Source organism: Syzygium oleosum, unplaced genomic scaffold (genome assembly GCF_021117445.2).
Source record: "Syzygium oleosum isolate NSW1041296 unplaced genomic scaffold, Sole_v2.1 Sole_v2.33, whole genome shotgun sequence".
Lineage (NCBI taxonomy): Eukaryota > Viridiplantae > Streptophyta > Magnoliopsida > Myrtales > Myrtaceae > Syzygium > Syzygium oleosum.
The window spans coordinates 1,407,663-1,425,445 of NW_026607517.1; the positions used below are offsets into that span (position 1 = coordinate 1,407,663).

Consider the following 17,783-nt stretch of genomic DNA (forward strand, 5'->3'; position numbering starts at 1 on the left):
TTGTTAACAAAATTGTTTGCGGTTTCACATTCCTCCGCGCAGAGTGCGAGAAGGCCACTTTTCTTATCCAAATAGCATCTAGTCATTACCGGTAAAGGTAATGCATCCCCCACCAAGGATGTTAGGCAACAATCCAGGAATTGAACATTACAGCAGTAACTCCTGAAATGAAAGCTGGTGCAACATGTTCTTGATCGATCATTGAGGCATCGAAAGATCGGACAAATCATTTAGGACGAGAACATAATGGTACGCTCGACTGGGCTTCGTTTTGATTCGCGAGTAGCTTTATGCTGCCTGAGTTCTTCGATTAACGAAGTCAAATCTGAGTCAGATGATCCACCTTCTCCAACAGTCTTCATGGCCATTTTGCCACGCTTTTTCGCCCTTCTTCTCATTTCCTCTGCCTCTTTGCCCGCCATAACTCTTCTCACCACCACCTCGATGTCATCTCTGCTTACAACATCTGCACCAACTCCGAAATTGGCGTACTGTTTAGATCCAACGCCAATCCCGATCCCTAGAACTTGAGTGACCAACTTTTCATTATAGAATTGCTCAGCAAACATCGGCCACGTGACCATTGGCACACCAGCACATACTCCTTCCATTATCGAGTTCCATCCGCAGTGAGTCACGAATCCACCGACCGACTCCCAATCAAGAATCAACACATGGGGCGCCCATCCTCTTATGATTAGGCCCTTACCATCCATTCTTTCTTCGAAACCTTCTAGTAATTAATCATTTTCTTCATCTTCATCTTTTCTCACAATCCATATGAAATTTTGTTGAGATGCCTCAAGCCCCTTCGCGATTTCCACCAGCTGTTGAGAACTTAGTTTGGTCAAGCTGCCAAAACATACGTAGACAACCGAGTTGGGCTTTTTCGAATCTAGCCACCTTAAGCATTCGTGCCTGCTGATGGATGCTTCCTTACCCCTCAGTGCTTTATCTACAGTATCTTTATTGCAGAGTGAGACCAGACCGATATGCCAGGCCTTCCTTCCCAAGACATTCCTGTAATAATCGGTATAATCCTTTTCCAGTTCGTAAAAACCGTTAAAAACGCTTCCGTAGCTCTTTAGCTCTGATTCGACCATTTCTTTTGCTAGCTTGGCAAAATCCGTTTCAACTACTTGTCTTAAATATTCTGGCAGCTGAGTCCTTGTTAGCTTTATTTCTCCAGGGAGGTGAGGCACAAGGAAAGTTTCTGAATCAGATGAAACTCTCTTGTGTGGTTGATATAGTGCGATAACTACAGCAGTGCACATAGCAAAGAAACTTGACCCTCCAAAGGCTAGCCTGGGAATTTTCATCTGAGCAGCAACATCCTTAGCCCATGGAAAGAATAAGTCTGCTACTAGACAATCCGGTCTATGTTCTTCCAGGATATGCAAGATCGGTCCCGTAGTAAGCTCAGGGCCTTCCAGAATTTATCAACAATTCTGTCTGATTTTGGCTCCAAGTGACTGCATCCATATTCTCCCAACCTTCTGGCAACCCTACCTCAGTCGACGGGAATTTGACGGTTTGGATGTCGAACTCCAAACCCAACAGATTGACTCTTTCGATTTGCTTGGATAAAAGGGTTGCACAGAGAGGGGTGGTGATGATGGTGACTTTTGCGCCTCAAGTTGCAAAGGTTTTGGCCATGTCCATCATGGGTATCATGTGGCCTTGAAGCACCAATGGCAGAAAGAAACTATGCAGTCGATTACTTTCATTCTCCATACAGAGGGAAAAAGATAGAGGCTTTGCTTCGTCTATGTAGGTTGCAGAGTTTTATGAAGCTGGCTAACGTACTTGATTCAAAGTATATGTTTATGGCCATATTTTGAGATAAGCACCACAGGATACAGGATAAGAAGACAATTCCTTGAAAGGATAAGCTAACTCGTTGAGAATCACATATCCTCAAGCACACATCTGTTAGGAAGCACCAGAAATTTCTTACCCAGCAAGGGAATAGAGTGGTTCCTAATAAAGGAAATATACAGATTAATGGTATGACAAGAAGAAACGTAACAATCCATGCTACGTGGCTGGTCAGGTATTCCAAAAGAATCTTTATCAAGGCTACTTTTTTTCTACAATATTGATGATGAGAAATAAGCCATTGAAGTTTCTATAGGCTGACCCGAATTCTAGAGAAGCCAGCATGATTTGTGAACATCATTTGCTTGTTTAACGTAATTGTCCTGATCTGGGACTCTTCAGTCTTGAAGGTTATAAAATGGGAATTAGTTGTCAGGACTTACTCTATCACTATTAAGCATGTCGTGCTTATTTGTTTAACGTAAATTGTTTTTCCCCCTCGTTAATGAAAGTACTCGAGCAATTAGGAAAACTGCCTCTTATATACTGTAGGAAAGGCAAACATATTCACATTATCAGCCTTATGGAAGGAATATGTGCTGTTCGGGACACAAGGGCAAACGTATTCACATATTTAGCCAGTTTTTGCGTCCTTGTGAATAGGCCAGAATTCACATGTTCTGCACTAATTTCTAATGATGGAAGCAGAATTGCCTACTAGGTTAAAAAAAATTATATCGATTGCTATAAAATCAAGAACATGTTCATCTCTTTGACCAATCTCAAGATAATACAAACATGACATGGCAGGAGGCCCCTACTTTTGTTCAGGCATTGCTCTATGCAATCTCAGCTCTTGAATTAAAGAAGTCAATATAGGATGATCCTCCTTCTTCAACAGCCTCTCTTGCCATTTCCTTGGGCACTTTTGCCCTTCTTCTCATTCCCACGGCCTCTTCACCCACCATAATCTGCCTCACTGCCTCCTCAACAGCCTCTCCTCTCAACCTTGAGCACATCCGTCACCAACTTCTTGTTATAGAACTGCTCAGAAGACACGGGCCAGGTAATTATAGGGAACCCGGCACATATTCCTTCCAGCATCGAGTTCCATGCGCAATGGGTCCGAACCCTCCAACCAATACGTGATTGAGGATCAGGACTTGGGCTGCCATCCTCTTATGATCTGGCCCCTCCCTTCCATTCTCTCCTCGAAACCTTGCGGTAGCCAATCATCATCTCCATTTCGCTCTTTCTTCTTCCCCTTCCTGACGACCCATATGAAGTTTTGTTCAGAAGCTTCAAATTCTAAATGCAATCTCCATAAGCTGCTGGGAAACTAAGTTGGCCTCGCTGCCGAAACACACATAAATGACAGAATTCAGTTCCGTGGAATCTAGCCATGTCAAGCAGTCGTGCTTGTCGATAGATGCTTCCTTTCCTCTAAGCGCTTTATCTTCCATGTCCTCGTTGCACAATGAGATTGGACCTACATGCCATGCCTTCCTGTAATAATCTGCATAATCCTTTTCGGGCTCGTAAAAGCTGTTAACAACATTTCCAAAGCTCTTTAGCTCTGATTCACATAATTCCCCGAACAACTTAGTGAAATCTGTTTCACCTTCTTGTTTAAGAAAATCTGGAAGTTGATGCCTAGTCAGCTTTATGTCCCCAGTGAGGTCAGGCACAAGAAAAGCTTCCGAGTCAGTTAAAACTTTCTTGTGGGGTTCATATAGTCCATGGTTTCATTAGTGCACATGGAGAAGAAACTTAAGAGCTTCAAAAACCATCCTATAAGTCTCACACTCAGTAGCAATATCTGTAGCCCATGGAAAGAAAAAATCTGCTACGAGGCAATCAGGTGTATGTTCCTGCAAGAGTGGCAGAAGCGGTTCTTGGAGCATGCCTGTGGTGGCCTTAAAGAACTTACTTTTCGTTTCTCTACTGTCACCGCTGGAAGAGTGGCAGAACTGTAACCTTCATTCTGTTCCACTTCTCTTTACATTACTGAGGAACCATTACCTTTTACGTTAACTAGATAAGAAAACTTAACTACTTAAAAAAAACAAACATTGATGTTCCTTAAAAAAAATTAAAATTGATTTATGCAATAGATAAAGAGGTCATTACTAATTACCTACAGTCTCTAAACAATAAATAAATATCTTGTTTGAACTAATAAGCAATGATATCACATTGAATATGGACTTTTAATTGGCGAGATCGACATTAACACTGACATTTCCTTCTCTCACTGACGAAAAAATATTAAGTAGGCCAGTTTTGCCATATAAGCAATAGTACACTTAATTCGGCACTCGCCACATGTCCAGGTGAGCCCACTGATCAGTTTCTTGTCTTCTTCACCGTTTCTTCCTTTTTTTTCCTTTCTTTTTCTTCTTTTTTCATTTCTTTCCCTTTGGCATGTGGCCGATACTCGGCCATTGGCCATAGGCCACAGGCGAGGGTTGCTCTCGCCGGATCTAGCAAGGGCTCGACTCTCTCGGCCTGGGCGAGGGTGAGGGCGAAAAATTAATGAGTGGACTAACGATGGAGAATGAGCCGCCGGTGAAGAAGCAATCGAACAACCAGCTAGTGTTGAAGGCGTCGATGGAGTTGGTGGTAGAGCCACAGTCGACGTGGAAGAAGACATTGCCTGCATGGAGAAGAAGACGAAGCAGATAGGAGGAGGAGGAGGCGAGGGGGAGAGAGAGGAGGAGGAGAGAGATGCAAAGACAAAATTTGAGACTTGTGATTAATGAGTGAAGTGTCATATCACCTATGTGGCAAGACCGGCCTCTCTGATAGTTATAAGGTTGCCATGATGACTTATTAAATTCTCCATTTTTCATGATAACACTAACATCTACAAAAAATAAAATTGTTTTTGTAGCTGGGAATAGCTTACCCTGCAAATAGGATAATGATTGTATTAGTATTATAACTATTATAAGGTGTTCACTTTGATGTCAAGACTTTTCAAATGATCATTTAAGTGTTACAACGATCACTCAGATGCTCGCGAAAAATATTTTGTGACTTACCAAAAAAATTTATCACTAAAATGATTGTTCTTGAAGTTTTCACGCAAAATATGTAAAATTGTGTGGTGCATAATTTATGTACTGAACATCGTCCCGGAATTCGTGAATTTTCCGCTAGAGAACTTGTAGTTAAATTTGTTCCCAAATGTTCCCTCACATTGATCCTCACAGTTGATCAAGAGAAGTAGTCCATTTTCACAAGACCCGTAGCTCTGTTGTTCAATCTCAAAACAGAAAGAAACAAATGGGAGGTGCAGAAAATTTTACTTACTTCTCTTTCTTTTTAGGAAAACAAATAAATTTTCGTGATTCTAAATGAAATTATTTAGCGAGAATGTTTGATCCGTGATTTTGCTTTGGAGACCAGCGAAACAAAGACAAATAATGGCATAGTTAGAATATGTACTTTATGATTTGTGCTTTCGGTTCACGTCGCCCTTTCGTCAAATATCTAATTTTATAACTTTTAGAGCAAGAATTTTATAAAATGACGAATTTAGTTCCAAAAACTTTATAAACACCACTTTAGTACAAAAGCTTCATTGACCAAGTAGTGATTATCCAAAGTGAGTTTTTGCATGCACAGAAAGTAGGGAACCTTCCAAATTGGATGTCCCGTAGCCAATTCTGATGGGAGGCCCCATCTTGTGCGGTTGATCATGCATGACGTCTCTGCAGAAAATCAACAAGTAAGTGAATTGCCTCTTTTCAATGACTGTCCTATAACTTGCATGCTTTACGTAAGAGATTATGTAATGTAGAGGACGATATCTATTCCCCTCATCTTTCTGGCCACCATATAAAATATATTTGACTAGGAGAAATCAAACTTGTCTTTCTCTCGTCACCCTTTTCTGCATAGCCAAACCTCTTCTTATATATATGTCCCAGGTTTGAAGTCTTTAAACAAACCTCAGCTTTCAAAAGTGAACAGCATCACTACGCTCCTGTAGTGAAAGCCATCATTCCAGAATACGTTCCTGTAGCAGAAAATTCTCCTGAGAGGCCAAAATGGGTAGTGAAAGCCATCAGCTTCACATTCTCTTCTTCCCTTTCATGGCTCGGGGCCACATGATCCCGATGATCGACATGGCTAAAATGTTTGCCATGAGAGGCTGCAAGTCCACGCTCATCGCCATGTCCAATGATGAGCCCACCTTCTTGAAATCCGTCGCGAAACCCAAGGATTTGGGCTTCGAAATCGATGTCGTCACGGTGACATTGCCCCTGAAAGAGGTCGGCTTGCCAGAAGACTGTGACAATATAAACAAGGCCACTATGATGGATATGCGCAAGCAATTCATGAGTGCCGTCATGATGCTGGACCGACAGCTCGAGCTGCTGATAGAGAAACTTGCCCCCGATTGTCTAATCTCGGACATGTTCTACCCCTGGACAACCGAGATCGCGGCCAAGTGCGGCATTCCTAGGCTCGTTTTCCATGGGACAAGTGCCTTCTCCATGGCGGGCACAGAATGCGTGAGGCTCTATGAACCTCACAAAAAGGTGTCCTGCGATTCAGAGCCCTTCGACATCCCCAACTTCCCCGGAGAAATTACATTGTCCAGGATGCAGTTGCCGGACTTTGTCAGGGAAGAGACTGAGTTCACCAAGTTCTACAACGTGATGAAGGAATCGGAGAATAGGAGCTTCGGAGTCATCATGAACAGCTTCTACGAGCTTGAGCCGGTTTACGCTGAGCATTACAGGACATTCCTCGGGAGACGATCCTGGTTTGTCGGCCCGTTCTCGCTGTGCAATAAGGAGATTGAGGACAAAGCACACAGGGGCAACCAAGCATCCATTGACCAGCACGAGTGCCTCCAGTGGCTTGACTCGAAGCAACCCAACTCAGTGATCTACATTTGCTTTGGAAGCATGGCGGATTTCAATGCTGCTCAGCTCCACGAGATCGCTGTCGGACTAGAAGAATCAGGGCAACAGTTCATTTGGGTGGTGAAGAAGGCCCCGAATGTGGAAGAAGGCAAAGAAGAGTGGTTGCCTGATGGATACGAATCAAGAATCCGAAACAAGGGCCTCATCATAAGGGGCTGGGCTCCTCAGGTGCTGATTCTCGATCATGAGGCGATCGGGGGATTCGTGACGCACTGCGGGTGGAACTCAACCCTGGAGGCAGTCACGGCCGGCGTGCCAATGGTGACGTGGCCGGTCGCGGCAGAGCAATTCTACAACGAGAAGCTCGTGACCCAAGTGCTCAAGATCGGGGTCAACATTGGGGTGAAGCAGTGGGTGAGCATGTTCGGCGACAGCGTGAAGAGCGAGAGAGTGGAGGAGGCAGTGAAGAGAGTCCTGGTGGGTGAGGAAGCAGAGGAAATGAGAAGGAGAGCGAAAGCGCTTGCAGAGATGGCGAGAGGGGCTGTGGAAGAAGGTGGGTCTTCTTGGTCTGATTTGGGTGCTCTGATTAAAGAGCTCAGACTGCACAGATTGGCTCACAATAAGAAGATCTGATTCATGACCAGGAGCAATCAATCTTAAATTTTTGCTTCAAGAGAATAAAACTGAAAAAATAGAAATCTTCTATTCTCAGTTGATGTTGTGGTTTAGCAGTAGAGAAAAAAGCTGGATTTGCTGTTTCTTTTCATGGGATTTATTTTCGGAATGTTGTGATCATTCAATGTGTAGGATTTGAGTTAATTTCTTTTGAGGTAATAGGCAAAGTATACGCGATCTTGATTTCTTTTGTGGCGAAGAAATTGAAGTTAAGTCTCATAGTTGCAATTTCAAGAGCAAGATGCCCTGTGTGACTTTCCCTTTCTGAATAATCTGTCCTGGAGACACAACAGGCGGAGAGATCTTTGCAAGTTCATATTCTATGATATTGTATTGCACATTAACAGACAGAGAAAGGAAAGAAAGACAAACAAAAATAAAAAAGACAAGAAGAGGATGACAATAACCACTGGGGTTTGCCCCGGTGGCAACCTTTCATATTTGGGAAGAGGGGGATGGGGAGTTCGAATCTCCATCTTCTCAGGGGACTAGGGGTGGGGACTTGTTGTTTTAGAAGTGGGTTTCAACTCTTACGCCCTGTAAGGGGCGGGTAACTCAACCTCCTCAGTCGTCACAAGTTAATGACATTTTGCTGTTGCATGATCTTGTGAGATGAGATGTATATAACTTGGCAGTTGGCAACATTTTTAGAGAAAACACCGAGAGGTAATTCTTTCGGTCCTTACGGTAATTCAGATGCATTCGCTCGGAGCCAAAATCAAGCAGAATTGTTGGATAAATTCTGGAAGGCCCTGAGCTTGCTCCGGGAACCCATATTGCATATATCCTGGGAGAACATAGACCGGATTCTTTGGTAGCAGATTTGTTCTTTCCATGGGCTAGCGATGTATGATTTTTGCTTTCGGTTCCCGTCGTGTCGCTCTTTCGTCAAATATATAACTTTATAAATTTTAGTGCAAAAATTTTACAAAATGATCAATTTAGTTCCAAAAACTTTATAAACACCACTTTAGTACAAAAGCTTCATTGACCACATCCAAAGTGAGTTTTTGCATGCACAGAAAGTAAGGAACCTTCCAAATTGAAGGTCCCGTAGCCAATTCTGACGGGAGGCCCCATCTTGTGCAATTGGTCATGCATGACGCCTCTGCAGAACTCCACAAGTAAGTGAATTACCTCTTTCAATGATTGTCCCATAGACTTGTCAAAATGGATCTCTCCTCCAATTATTAATCCAAATATGTTGAAATGGTCATATGTAGGCCACTTCATATTTAGAGGGCCTAACCATAATGGGTTCTAAAAGAAAATGCCCACAATAAATGGGTCTAAACGGGTTCTAAAATGAATCCATTTTCAATTTATTTAATAAATAAATGGGTTCTCAAAATACCGATCTTGCATATCCTGAAAGAACATAGACCGGATTCTCTGGCAGCAGATTTGTTCTTTCCATGGGCTACTGACGCTGCTGCTCGGTTGAAAATTCCCAGGCTAGCCTTTGGAGGGACAAGTTTCTTTGCTATGTGCTGCGGGGGACTTATCTCACTATATCAACCACACAAGAGAGTTTCGTCTGATTCAGAAACTTTCCTTGTGCCTCACCTCCCTGGAGAAATAAAGCTGACAAGGACTCAGCTGGCAGAATATTTAAGACAAGAAGTTGAAACAAAGTTTTCCAAGTTAGCAAAAGAAATGGTCGAATCAGAGCTAAAGAGCTATGGAAGCATTTTAACACCTTCTACAAACTTGAAAAGGATCATGCCAATTATTACAGGAATGTCTTGGGAAGGAAGGCGTGGCATATCGGTCCGGTCTCACTCTGCAATAGAGATACCGTAGATAAGGCACTGAGGGGTAAGGAAGCATCCATCAGCAGGCATGAATGCTTAAGATGGCCATATTCGAAAAGGCCCAACTCAGTTATCTACTCGTGTTTCGGCAGCTTGACAAAATTCAGTTCTCAACAGCTGGTGGAAATCACGAAGTGGCTTGAGGCTTCTCAATAAGATTTTCATATGGATAGTTAAAAATGATCAAAATTGAAGAAAAAGATTGGTTACCAGAAGGTTTCGAAGAAAAAATGGATGGGAAGGGCCTAATCATAAGAGGGTGGGCGCCCCAGGTGTTGATTCCGGATCACGAGTTGGTTGGTGGATACGTGACTCACTGCAGAAGGAACTTGATAGTAGAAGGAGCATGTGCCGGTGTGCCGATGGTCACGTGGCTGAGGTTTGGCCATGTCTATGGTCGGTATTATGTGGCCATATAAGCCATCATGAGTGGCAGGAAGAAGATGTGAAGTTGATCAATATCATTACCCATAGCGATTTTCGGATGGGCTGATCTAACACCTGCGAAAAGACGGGAGGAAGAGATTAATCTAAGGTTTCGTTCGGCTGTGAAGAGAGTTTCTCGAGGATGACCAAGATAAATGATTCCTCATGTCTATCCATGCACAATGATATTAGATGAGCACCGCAAGGTTATGGATAGCCCAGATAGGAGGACAAACATATCCAGAGGATAAGCAAAGCTGTATCTGCAAGCCAGAGTCCAGACTTCACATGTTCTCGTACTCGTGTATGGAAGCATTAGAAACATAAACTGCCGCTTCAACTACAAAACAATTTTTATTCAAGCTTGATGACAAGAAAGTTGTCTGACTGCAAACTAAACATACCCCAACAGAGAGGTCCATGCTGCTTTGCGACCGGATTGGCCAGTTATGACAAAAATATCACTATCATAGATACATAGTCTCTTACGTCACAGAAATGGCGATAAGTGTTCGAGTTTTACTCAGAAGATAAGACTAGGCTAACCAGGATGGTGATTCGCGGTTAGCTTTTCCCTGCTCATCTGTCTTCTCTGATCTGGGACACCTGGAGCTTCTCCAATGACATATGCCTCCAAGCCAAAGTCATCTGCAATCCGCATCCGTCTACCCTGATCCTTGGTGGAGGTACCAGCATGATTTTGGTAGTCACTTCCAAGTCCAATAACATACGAAATCTTGCTGAGTAGTACTCTTCTTTTATTAGTAAGATTATTAAATTGTAAGAATTGCTAGTGGCGCCAATTCATTTTCATCCGTCTTTGCAAGTCTAATATAACAAAGACTTCTGGAGTGATTAATATACAATCCGTCTCCTGCAGCCATTGAATACATAGAAGCGATTCTCTTCTCCTTACTTTGGAGCCGGTGACTACAAATTTGAAACTGCACAGTTTAAATTGAGCTGTTCATTTAGCACACGACGTCACAGACAGCGTTCCTACGTCCTTTTGAACTCTCCTTGCTGTTCACGTAACGCTAAGATCATGTTGTTGTACACAGAGATAATGTCTTACCGACTCGATCGCTTCGTACTTACTTTTTTGCGAGACATGAGCTCTTGAATCAAGGCCTCGGCATCTTCGTACGATGACCCGCCTTCTTCGACCGCTCTCTTGGCCTTCTCTCCAAGATCTTTGGCTCTTCTCCTCATCTCCGCTGCCTCCTCTCCTCCATCCATCAATTTCCTCACGGCCGCCTCCACTTTCTCCCTCCCCACTGGCGGGCCCGGCTTGGTGTTCCAAGATGCCCACTCCATGCTCCCAACCTGGACCCCAATCCTCAACACATCAGTGATCAACTTCTCATTGAAAAACTGCTCAGCCGAGTGTGGGAAAGTGACCATCGGAAGGCCAGCGCTCACACCCTCCAGAGTCGAGTTCCACCCACAGTGCGTCATGTACGCACCCACTGAAGGGTGTTCAAGAATCAACAGCTGCGGCGCCCATCCTCTGATAATCAACCCCCTCTTGGACCTCTTCAATCTCTCTTCAAACCCACTCGGAAGCCAATTCTCTCGGCCTCTCTGTCCATTTTCCAATGACTCGAAGATTTTGCCAACCGCCCAAATGAACGAACAGCTCGAAGCCTCGAGACCATATGCAATCTCAAGGAGCTGTTCCGGGGCCAACCTGGCCAAACTCCCAAAACTAACGTAAAGAACGGAGTTGGGTTCTTTAGCATTGAGCCAACTCAAGCAACTGTGCTCATCAATAGCAGCTTGTTGCCCTCTCTCGGCCTTATCCGCCACATTCCTATTGCACAGCGACACTGGTCCGACCACCCAAGCTTTCTTCACCATCTCCTTCTTGAAATACTCCACATAAGCCGGTTCCAGCTCAAGAAAGCTATTTACCACAACCCCAAGACTCTTGTCCTCCGAATTTGACATCCGACCATGCGGCTTCCCGCCAACTTTCTGCTTGTGAAAATGCGGAAGCTGCGACCTCGTCATCACGATCCTATCTGGCAGGCCTGGGATCTCGAACGGGTCGTATTCGGATTGCACCATGTCGTGAGGCTTGTAAGTCCGCATCAACTCTTGAGCACACCGAGAGAAGCATCCGTTCCCATTGAACACGATCCTAGGAACTCCTGTCGCGTCGATGACGTCGGCCGACCAGCGGTGGAACGTGTCGACGACGATGCAGTCGGGTGGCCTGGCAATGAGCAAGAGCGTGAGGGGTTCCTGGAGCATGGAGGTGTCGGTGAAGGGGGCGGCGGACATGTCAGAGTCGGGCTGCTCGGAGCCCTGGGGCAGCTCGAGGGGGTGGATGGAGATGGGCCGGCCCGAGTCCCGGTCGCGGGCAATGGACCGCTGGAAGGAGAGGGCGTTGTCAGGGGTGGCGATGATGGTGGACCGGACACCGTGGGAGGCGAAGAGGCGGGCGATGTCGATCATGGGGATCTGGTGGCCTCCTCCCATGAAAGGGAAGAAGAACATCTCCACTTCGTCCGCCATTGATGAATGCACCGGAGAGAGAGAGAGAGAGAGAGGATGTAGGATGGTTTAAGCAACTTGTGCTTGAGAGGGAACGTCTGATGCTCCATCTTTATAGGCACGTTGTGGGAGAGAATCAGATTTTTCTTTTTCATTTCCTTTTTTCTCTTTTTAAATGCGCATACTCAAAATTTTTTAAGGGTCATCATCTCAATGGAAACAGCAGGAACAAAGCCACCAAAAATCCAAATTATACATGTCGTGGCACATTTATCTTAAATTTTTTTTTGTGACATCAAAAATCCCAAACTTGTATCAATATGTTACAAAAAATATGTTTATATGGATACGGAAAGCCAACAGTAATGACATGGCGTCTACGTAGTTAACAACGTTATTATGACTGAAAAATCATATGACAAAACATTGACGGAGGGTAATTGTGACTTGTATCAGTGTGACACAAAAAAAAATGTTTATATGGATGTGGAAAGTTAATAGTATTGACATGGCATCCACGTGATTAACGACGTTATTATGGCTGAAAAACCATTTGACAAAACATTGATGGGGTAATTGTAACTTGTATCAGTGTGACACAAAAATATATGTTTATATGGATGCGGAAAGTTAACAGTATTGACATGATGTCCACGTGATTAACGACGTTATTATGGCCGAAAAATCATCTAACAAAATATTGACGGACGGTAATTGTATCGGATAGATATAAGTTTTTGGTTTTTTTATGTCACAAGAAAAATTTTAAGAAAAATGTGTTAGAGTGTGCACAGTTTGGGTTTTGGTGGCTTTTTAAATAATAAAAAAGAATCTTAACAACGAGTATTCTTATTGCACTGATTTTTTTACTTAATAAGAAATTATTTTGTCTCCCATGTAAACGTGAGAAAATGATTTTTTGAAAATAACGAACCTTCTTCATTTAAGTGCTTCATGACTGCAGTTAACCAACTTCGATAAAAAGAATATCAAGTTCTCCAAGCTTCAATATACCTAAAATCAAAAAATTAGTATCCCTGAACTCAACGACTCGCTCGACTAGTTGCCCAACGGACATTTTGAACTAATCATCAGCAAAACCCAATTCCTCGTCACGTTAACAAAAGCCATACCAATATTTACTAACTATTTTACATTACAATCGCTCGCACACATGCCACGACAGAAATCTACTCACAAATACCACGGCGAACTTTTTTTTTCCATCTGATCACTTAACAGATGTCCCGGAAACACACTTAGCATTCTTTTATGGATAAGATAATGACACAAATTATCCTTGAATTTTGCCTTAATGTGCAATGTGATATTTAAACTTTTAATCTGTTCAATACAGTCCCTCAATTTTAGCCCAATGTGATCTATGAACTTTTAATTCGTTCAATGTGGTCCTTCGACTTTCGATGCACGTTCAACTCAGTCCCCAAACTATATGAAAATATTTAATCAATTCAAATTCAAGGACAACATTAAACATTTTCATATAGTTCATGGACTAACTTGAACATGTATCAAAAGTCAATAGACTATATTGAATATTTAGTTACAGTTCAGGAATCACATTACATATTAGGTCAAAATTCATAGATTATTTATATCATTTTCCCATCTATGGATCTATATAGCCTACAACCACACCATCCAACATCCTTAGAACAAAAATTGCAAAGCAATTCGGCGGTATTTCAAAGCGCCGAACCATACGTGGAACCGGGAGGGTACAAAAGCCGATTGCGGCCGGGCACGTGGCCCCAAAAACGAAGAACGATTTCGAATGACTTTCGACGCTCGTTCACACATTCAAGTTCACATTCACATTCACGTTGTTTTCGGCACGACGCCTGACACCCAATAATCGCGAGGAGGCCCTTCGGTCTTTCCTTCCTCAATCATCCCCGTCACAATCATAAAATAATAAAAGCGAACGAAACGACGGGCAGCATGCCCGAAACGTCACGTCGGTGGTGACGGGCACTGTGACGTCGCCTCCTTTGGATTCTTTTCCCGTGGCCAGACAGCATTCTTATTTTTTTCTCTTTTGGTCTGAATGGCCAGACAGCATTCACATCCTCTGATTCTGCAAAAGCGGGCCGACCACCACGTGGGGCCGACGTCGACGCAGCTACTTCTTATAGCTTTGCTGACTATGGCGGTGACGTCAGCGGCTTGGATCACGACGTTTCGGGAAGACCAAGTTCTTGGGTTTCCTTTTTAGAAAAGAAAAAAAATGTTCTTGGGTTTCCTGCCGAGTGTTGTCTTACAGCCTCGCTGACAACGCTCTGTCGTAATCAAATGCGTGCGGGGGGCGAAATAGGATTAATACCACAAAAAATTCTAAACTGATATATTTGTGATAGATTTATCCCAAATTATTTTAGTTTTCTTTTCTTTTCTTTTTCCTTTCTTTTTCTTTTTTTTCCTTCATCTTCAACCTCTGGCCGATCGCCGATCAGGGTCGTCCTCGCCGGCAACTGGCGAGGTCGAACCTCGCCAGTTGCGGGCAAGGCCAACCTCGCCAGTTGCCGGCAAGGTCGACCTCGCCGTTGGCCTGTGGGGCCGACCTCGTCGGCCAAAGGTTAAAAATGAAGGAAAAAAAAAGAAAAGGAAAGGAAAAAGAAAAGATAAGAAAAACTAAAAAATTCGAAAAAATAAAAATAATATTAAAAATTAGTTCGGGGTAAATTGTCACAGATATACCGGTTGGATTTTGGGGAAAAAATAGTTCGGGTAAAATTATCATAGATGTACCAATTTAGGATTTTTTATGGTCAAAAAAATAGTTGCAGAATCATTATGTTGCATCAGTTAGGGTTTTCGCAGATTAACCCGGCGAAATAAATGAGAAAATTGTCGGAAAAGTCTTACACCCAATCGCATTTTCTATCGCCGATTCAATTTTAAACTGTCGAATGAATCCTAAGCCTTTTTCAAGTTTTGCTAATTGAATTTATTCGATCGATTTTGGCTTACCTTGTCATGGATGGGCAAGGCTCGACTTACCAATAGCGAGGATGGACCTCCTCATTGTTTGGCGTGGCTAACCATCACATGGGAGGGGATAGGGACGTCAAAAAGGGGATCCTATCAACTTGTTTCGACCTAGGATAATAAGTTCATGAGCTTGGTCTTACTTCACCGTCCAGAAACGAAAGAGGACTTCCATCTTCAAGTTGGGGGAGTCGTGTCAGAGACATCTTTATTTGAGGAGGCTTACGCTTTCTTCTAAAACCCCCTGCTCAGCCACTAGAGATCGAATAAAGGTAAAAGGGAAGAAAAAAAAAGGAAAAATATTGAAAATATTAAAATATTATTAAAAATGTCAATATCGGTACCAATGGTGCCACCTAAGACAACCAGCTAGGTCAACCTCTCAATCGAGCGATGACCAACTAGAGGAAGAAGGGAAAAAAAAAGGAGGAGAAATAAAAAAAATGAAAAAGAAAAGAATAAATTATAAAAAAAAATATTAAAATTTATTCACGTGAGATGGCTAGTGTATACATTGGCGATTTCCGGTCAAAATTGACCGAATGGACTCAATTGGTAAAAAATGAAAAAGTTAAGAACGCAATTAGCAAAAGTACAATAAGTTAAGGATTTGGGAAAATTCCAAATAAGGACATGAAGTGCCATCATTTTCTCAAATAAGGGTCTGAAGTGGATTTTGTTTCAAATAAAGGCCTGAAGTAGCTATGTCTGTTTCAAAAAAGGGCCTCGTACTGGATGATGAGGGCATTTTCGTCTTTTTTACTTTTTTGAATTTTTTTCCTTTCTTTTCTTTTTTCTTTTTTCCTTTTTTCTCTCTTTTTCTAGTTTTCTTTGTGTTCTTCGCCGATGGCTGAAGCCCGGGAAGGGCTGGGCGACCCTCACCCAGCCCGATCTAGCGAGGGGCACCCTCGCCTGCAACAGGTGAGGGTCGCCTCACAGCTGCCAACGAGGTCACCCTTGCGCAGCTCTTCTTAGGCTTCGCCGGTGGTTGGCCAGCCACTGGCGAAGACCAACCACCGGCGAAGAACAAAGAGAAAACCAAAAAAAGGACAAAAGAAAAGAAAGAAAAAGAAATAAGGAAAAAAAAATAAAAAAAATTAAAATTAAAATCATTTTTGGACGAAAATGCCCCTGATCGGTTGGAATATTTCGTCGATCGGTGACCGGCAAGCTCCGACAAGGTCAAAGCCTTATTTGGGACTAATATGGCCACTTCAGGTCTTTATTTCAAACTGATATGCCACTTCAGGCCTTTATTTGACACAAAATTCACTTTAAGCCTTTATTAGAGAAAATGAAAGTACTTCATATCCTTATTTAGAATTTTCCCTAAGGACTTTTTGGATAATTTTCCCTAAAATTAGGTTATAATGTTTTAGGTTTTTTGAGCCGGTATGATGAATTTTTCGAATATGACTTGTAAATTTCAGATTATGACAATATTTGTTCTTGTTCTTCGGTCAGTTTTTTTTATCATATGTGTCAGTAATTTCAACTTGACTTGATAGTTATCAATTTTAGGCTCGTGACTTTTCAAATAATTAGCAAATCGTTAATTTTTTTAAGCCGTTCAGTTAGGCATATGTCCTAAAAATATGAACTATAATGGAAAGAAAAATGAGGATAGGACCGATAATGTTTAAATGGTGATGGTAATCTTATACGTATTAGCTACATTTTCATACGTATCTATAATTTCAAGTAAGTAACTTTATGAAGCATTAGTACATCATGAGTATATAAATTCATCTACTTGGAAGTAAGTCTCTCTCCAAAATGTAAACAATAATCCCTTTTTTTTTTTTAGATACGACTGATCATTTCAAGGATGATAATGGTAGTTTTTCATAGGGAAAAGTGTTAAAAAAGTTATAAATCTATTGCATCGGTGCCACTTTAATTCTAAACTTTTTGTCTTTGTGCCGATTCAATCCTTATGGATAATTATGGCCGAATATTACTGATGTGGACGCCGGCCGGCCTATGTGGCATCGCCGGCGCTGACGTGAACAGTTTTTAATAAATATCTTTCAATTTTTTAATTATTTTCTCTAGTTTTTTTTTTCTTTTGTCCTTCTTTTCTTTTCTATTTTTCCCTTTCTTCTACCTCTTTCCAGTGACCAGCTACTGACGCTGACGTGGATAAATTTCGAACTATTGACTTTCGTTGTTTTGTTGGTCATTTTCTAAACAGTTTTGAGGAATCACGAATTTGTAAAATTGTCTACTTGGAGATGCGTCCCCAAAGTGCGAACCGGAGTCAGCAAATTTTTCAAACATGATTTGTGATTTTTCAATCCATGATGATAGGATTTTCACATCAGTTGCCAATTTCAAAGGTAGTTTGCTATCAGGTTTTGGACCCTGTAACTCACCAAGTCAAGTTGTTTTTCCACATGTGAAGCCGTCAAGCCCACTGGAACTGTATTTTTTCTCCTTGCTCGTGTGGCTTCACATGATCGAAGGTCTGTGTCATAATCTTACCGGGAAAAGTACCAAAAAATTCCTAAACTCTATTATATTGGTACCAATTTAGTTCAAAACTTTTTAATTGGATCAATTTAGTCATAAACATTTTCACATTAGTACCGATTTAGTCTATCCGACCAATTTAGGCTGGAAAACGCTGACGTGGGCTCAACCGTCCCACGTGGCATGGGCG

At 42.3% G+C, this 17,783-nt stretch overlaps 2 protein-coding genes and 3 pseudogenes across 2 annotated transcripts; 2 read left to right on the forward strand and 3 right to left on the reverse strand.

Moving 5' to 3' along the window:
• Positions 1-97: 97 nt before the first annotated feature.
• On the reverse strand, positions 98-2,133 carry LOC115672930 (scopoletin glucosyltransferase-like; annotated as a pseudogene).
• Positions 2,134-2,635: 502 nt separating this feature from the next.
• On the reverse strand, positions 2,636-4,471 carry LOC115672534 (scopoletin glucosyltransferase-like; annotated as a pseudogene).
• A 1,355-nt stretch (positions 4,472-5,826) lies between these two features.
• On the forward strand, positions 5,827-7,613 carry LOC115672932 (scopoletin glucosyltransferase-like). The gene has a single exon (XM_030594933.2). It carries the CDS (start codon positions 5,874-5,876, stop codon positions 7,329-7,331), a length of 1,458 nt encoding a protein of 485 aa, XP_030450793.1. The 5' UTR covers positions 5,827-5,873; the 3' UTR covers positions 7,332-7,613.
• Positions 7,614-8,678: 1,065 nt separating this feature from the next.
• Positions 8,679-10,479, forward strand: LOC115672936 (scopoletin glucosyltransferase-like; annotated as a pseudogene).
• LOC115672933 (abscisate beta-glucosyltransferase-like) lies at positions 9,949-12,181 on the reverse strand. Its single transcript, XM_030594934.2, has one exon. The coding sequence runs from the start codon at positions 12,131-12,133 to the stop codon at positions 10,685-10,687; it is 1,449 nt and encodes a 482-aa protein (XP_030450794.2). The 5' UTR covers positions 12,134-12,181; the 3' UTR covers positions 9,949-10,684.
• Between the last annotated feature and the right edge of the window lie 5,602 nt (positions 12,182-17,783).

Coding starts and splice junctions, on each gene's coding strand:
- LOC115672932 (XM_030594933.2), top strand. CDS start 5,874: ATGGGTAGTGAAAGCCATCAGCTTCACATTCTCTTCTTCCCTTTCATG.
- LOC115672933 (XM_030594934.2), bottom strand. CDS start 12,133: ATGGCGGACGAAGTGGAGATGTTCTTCTTCCCTTTCATGGGAGGAGGC.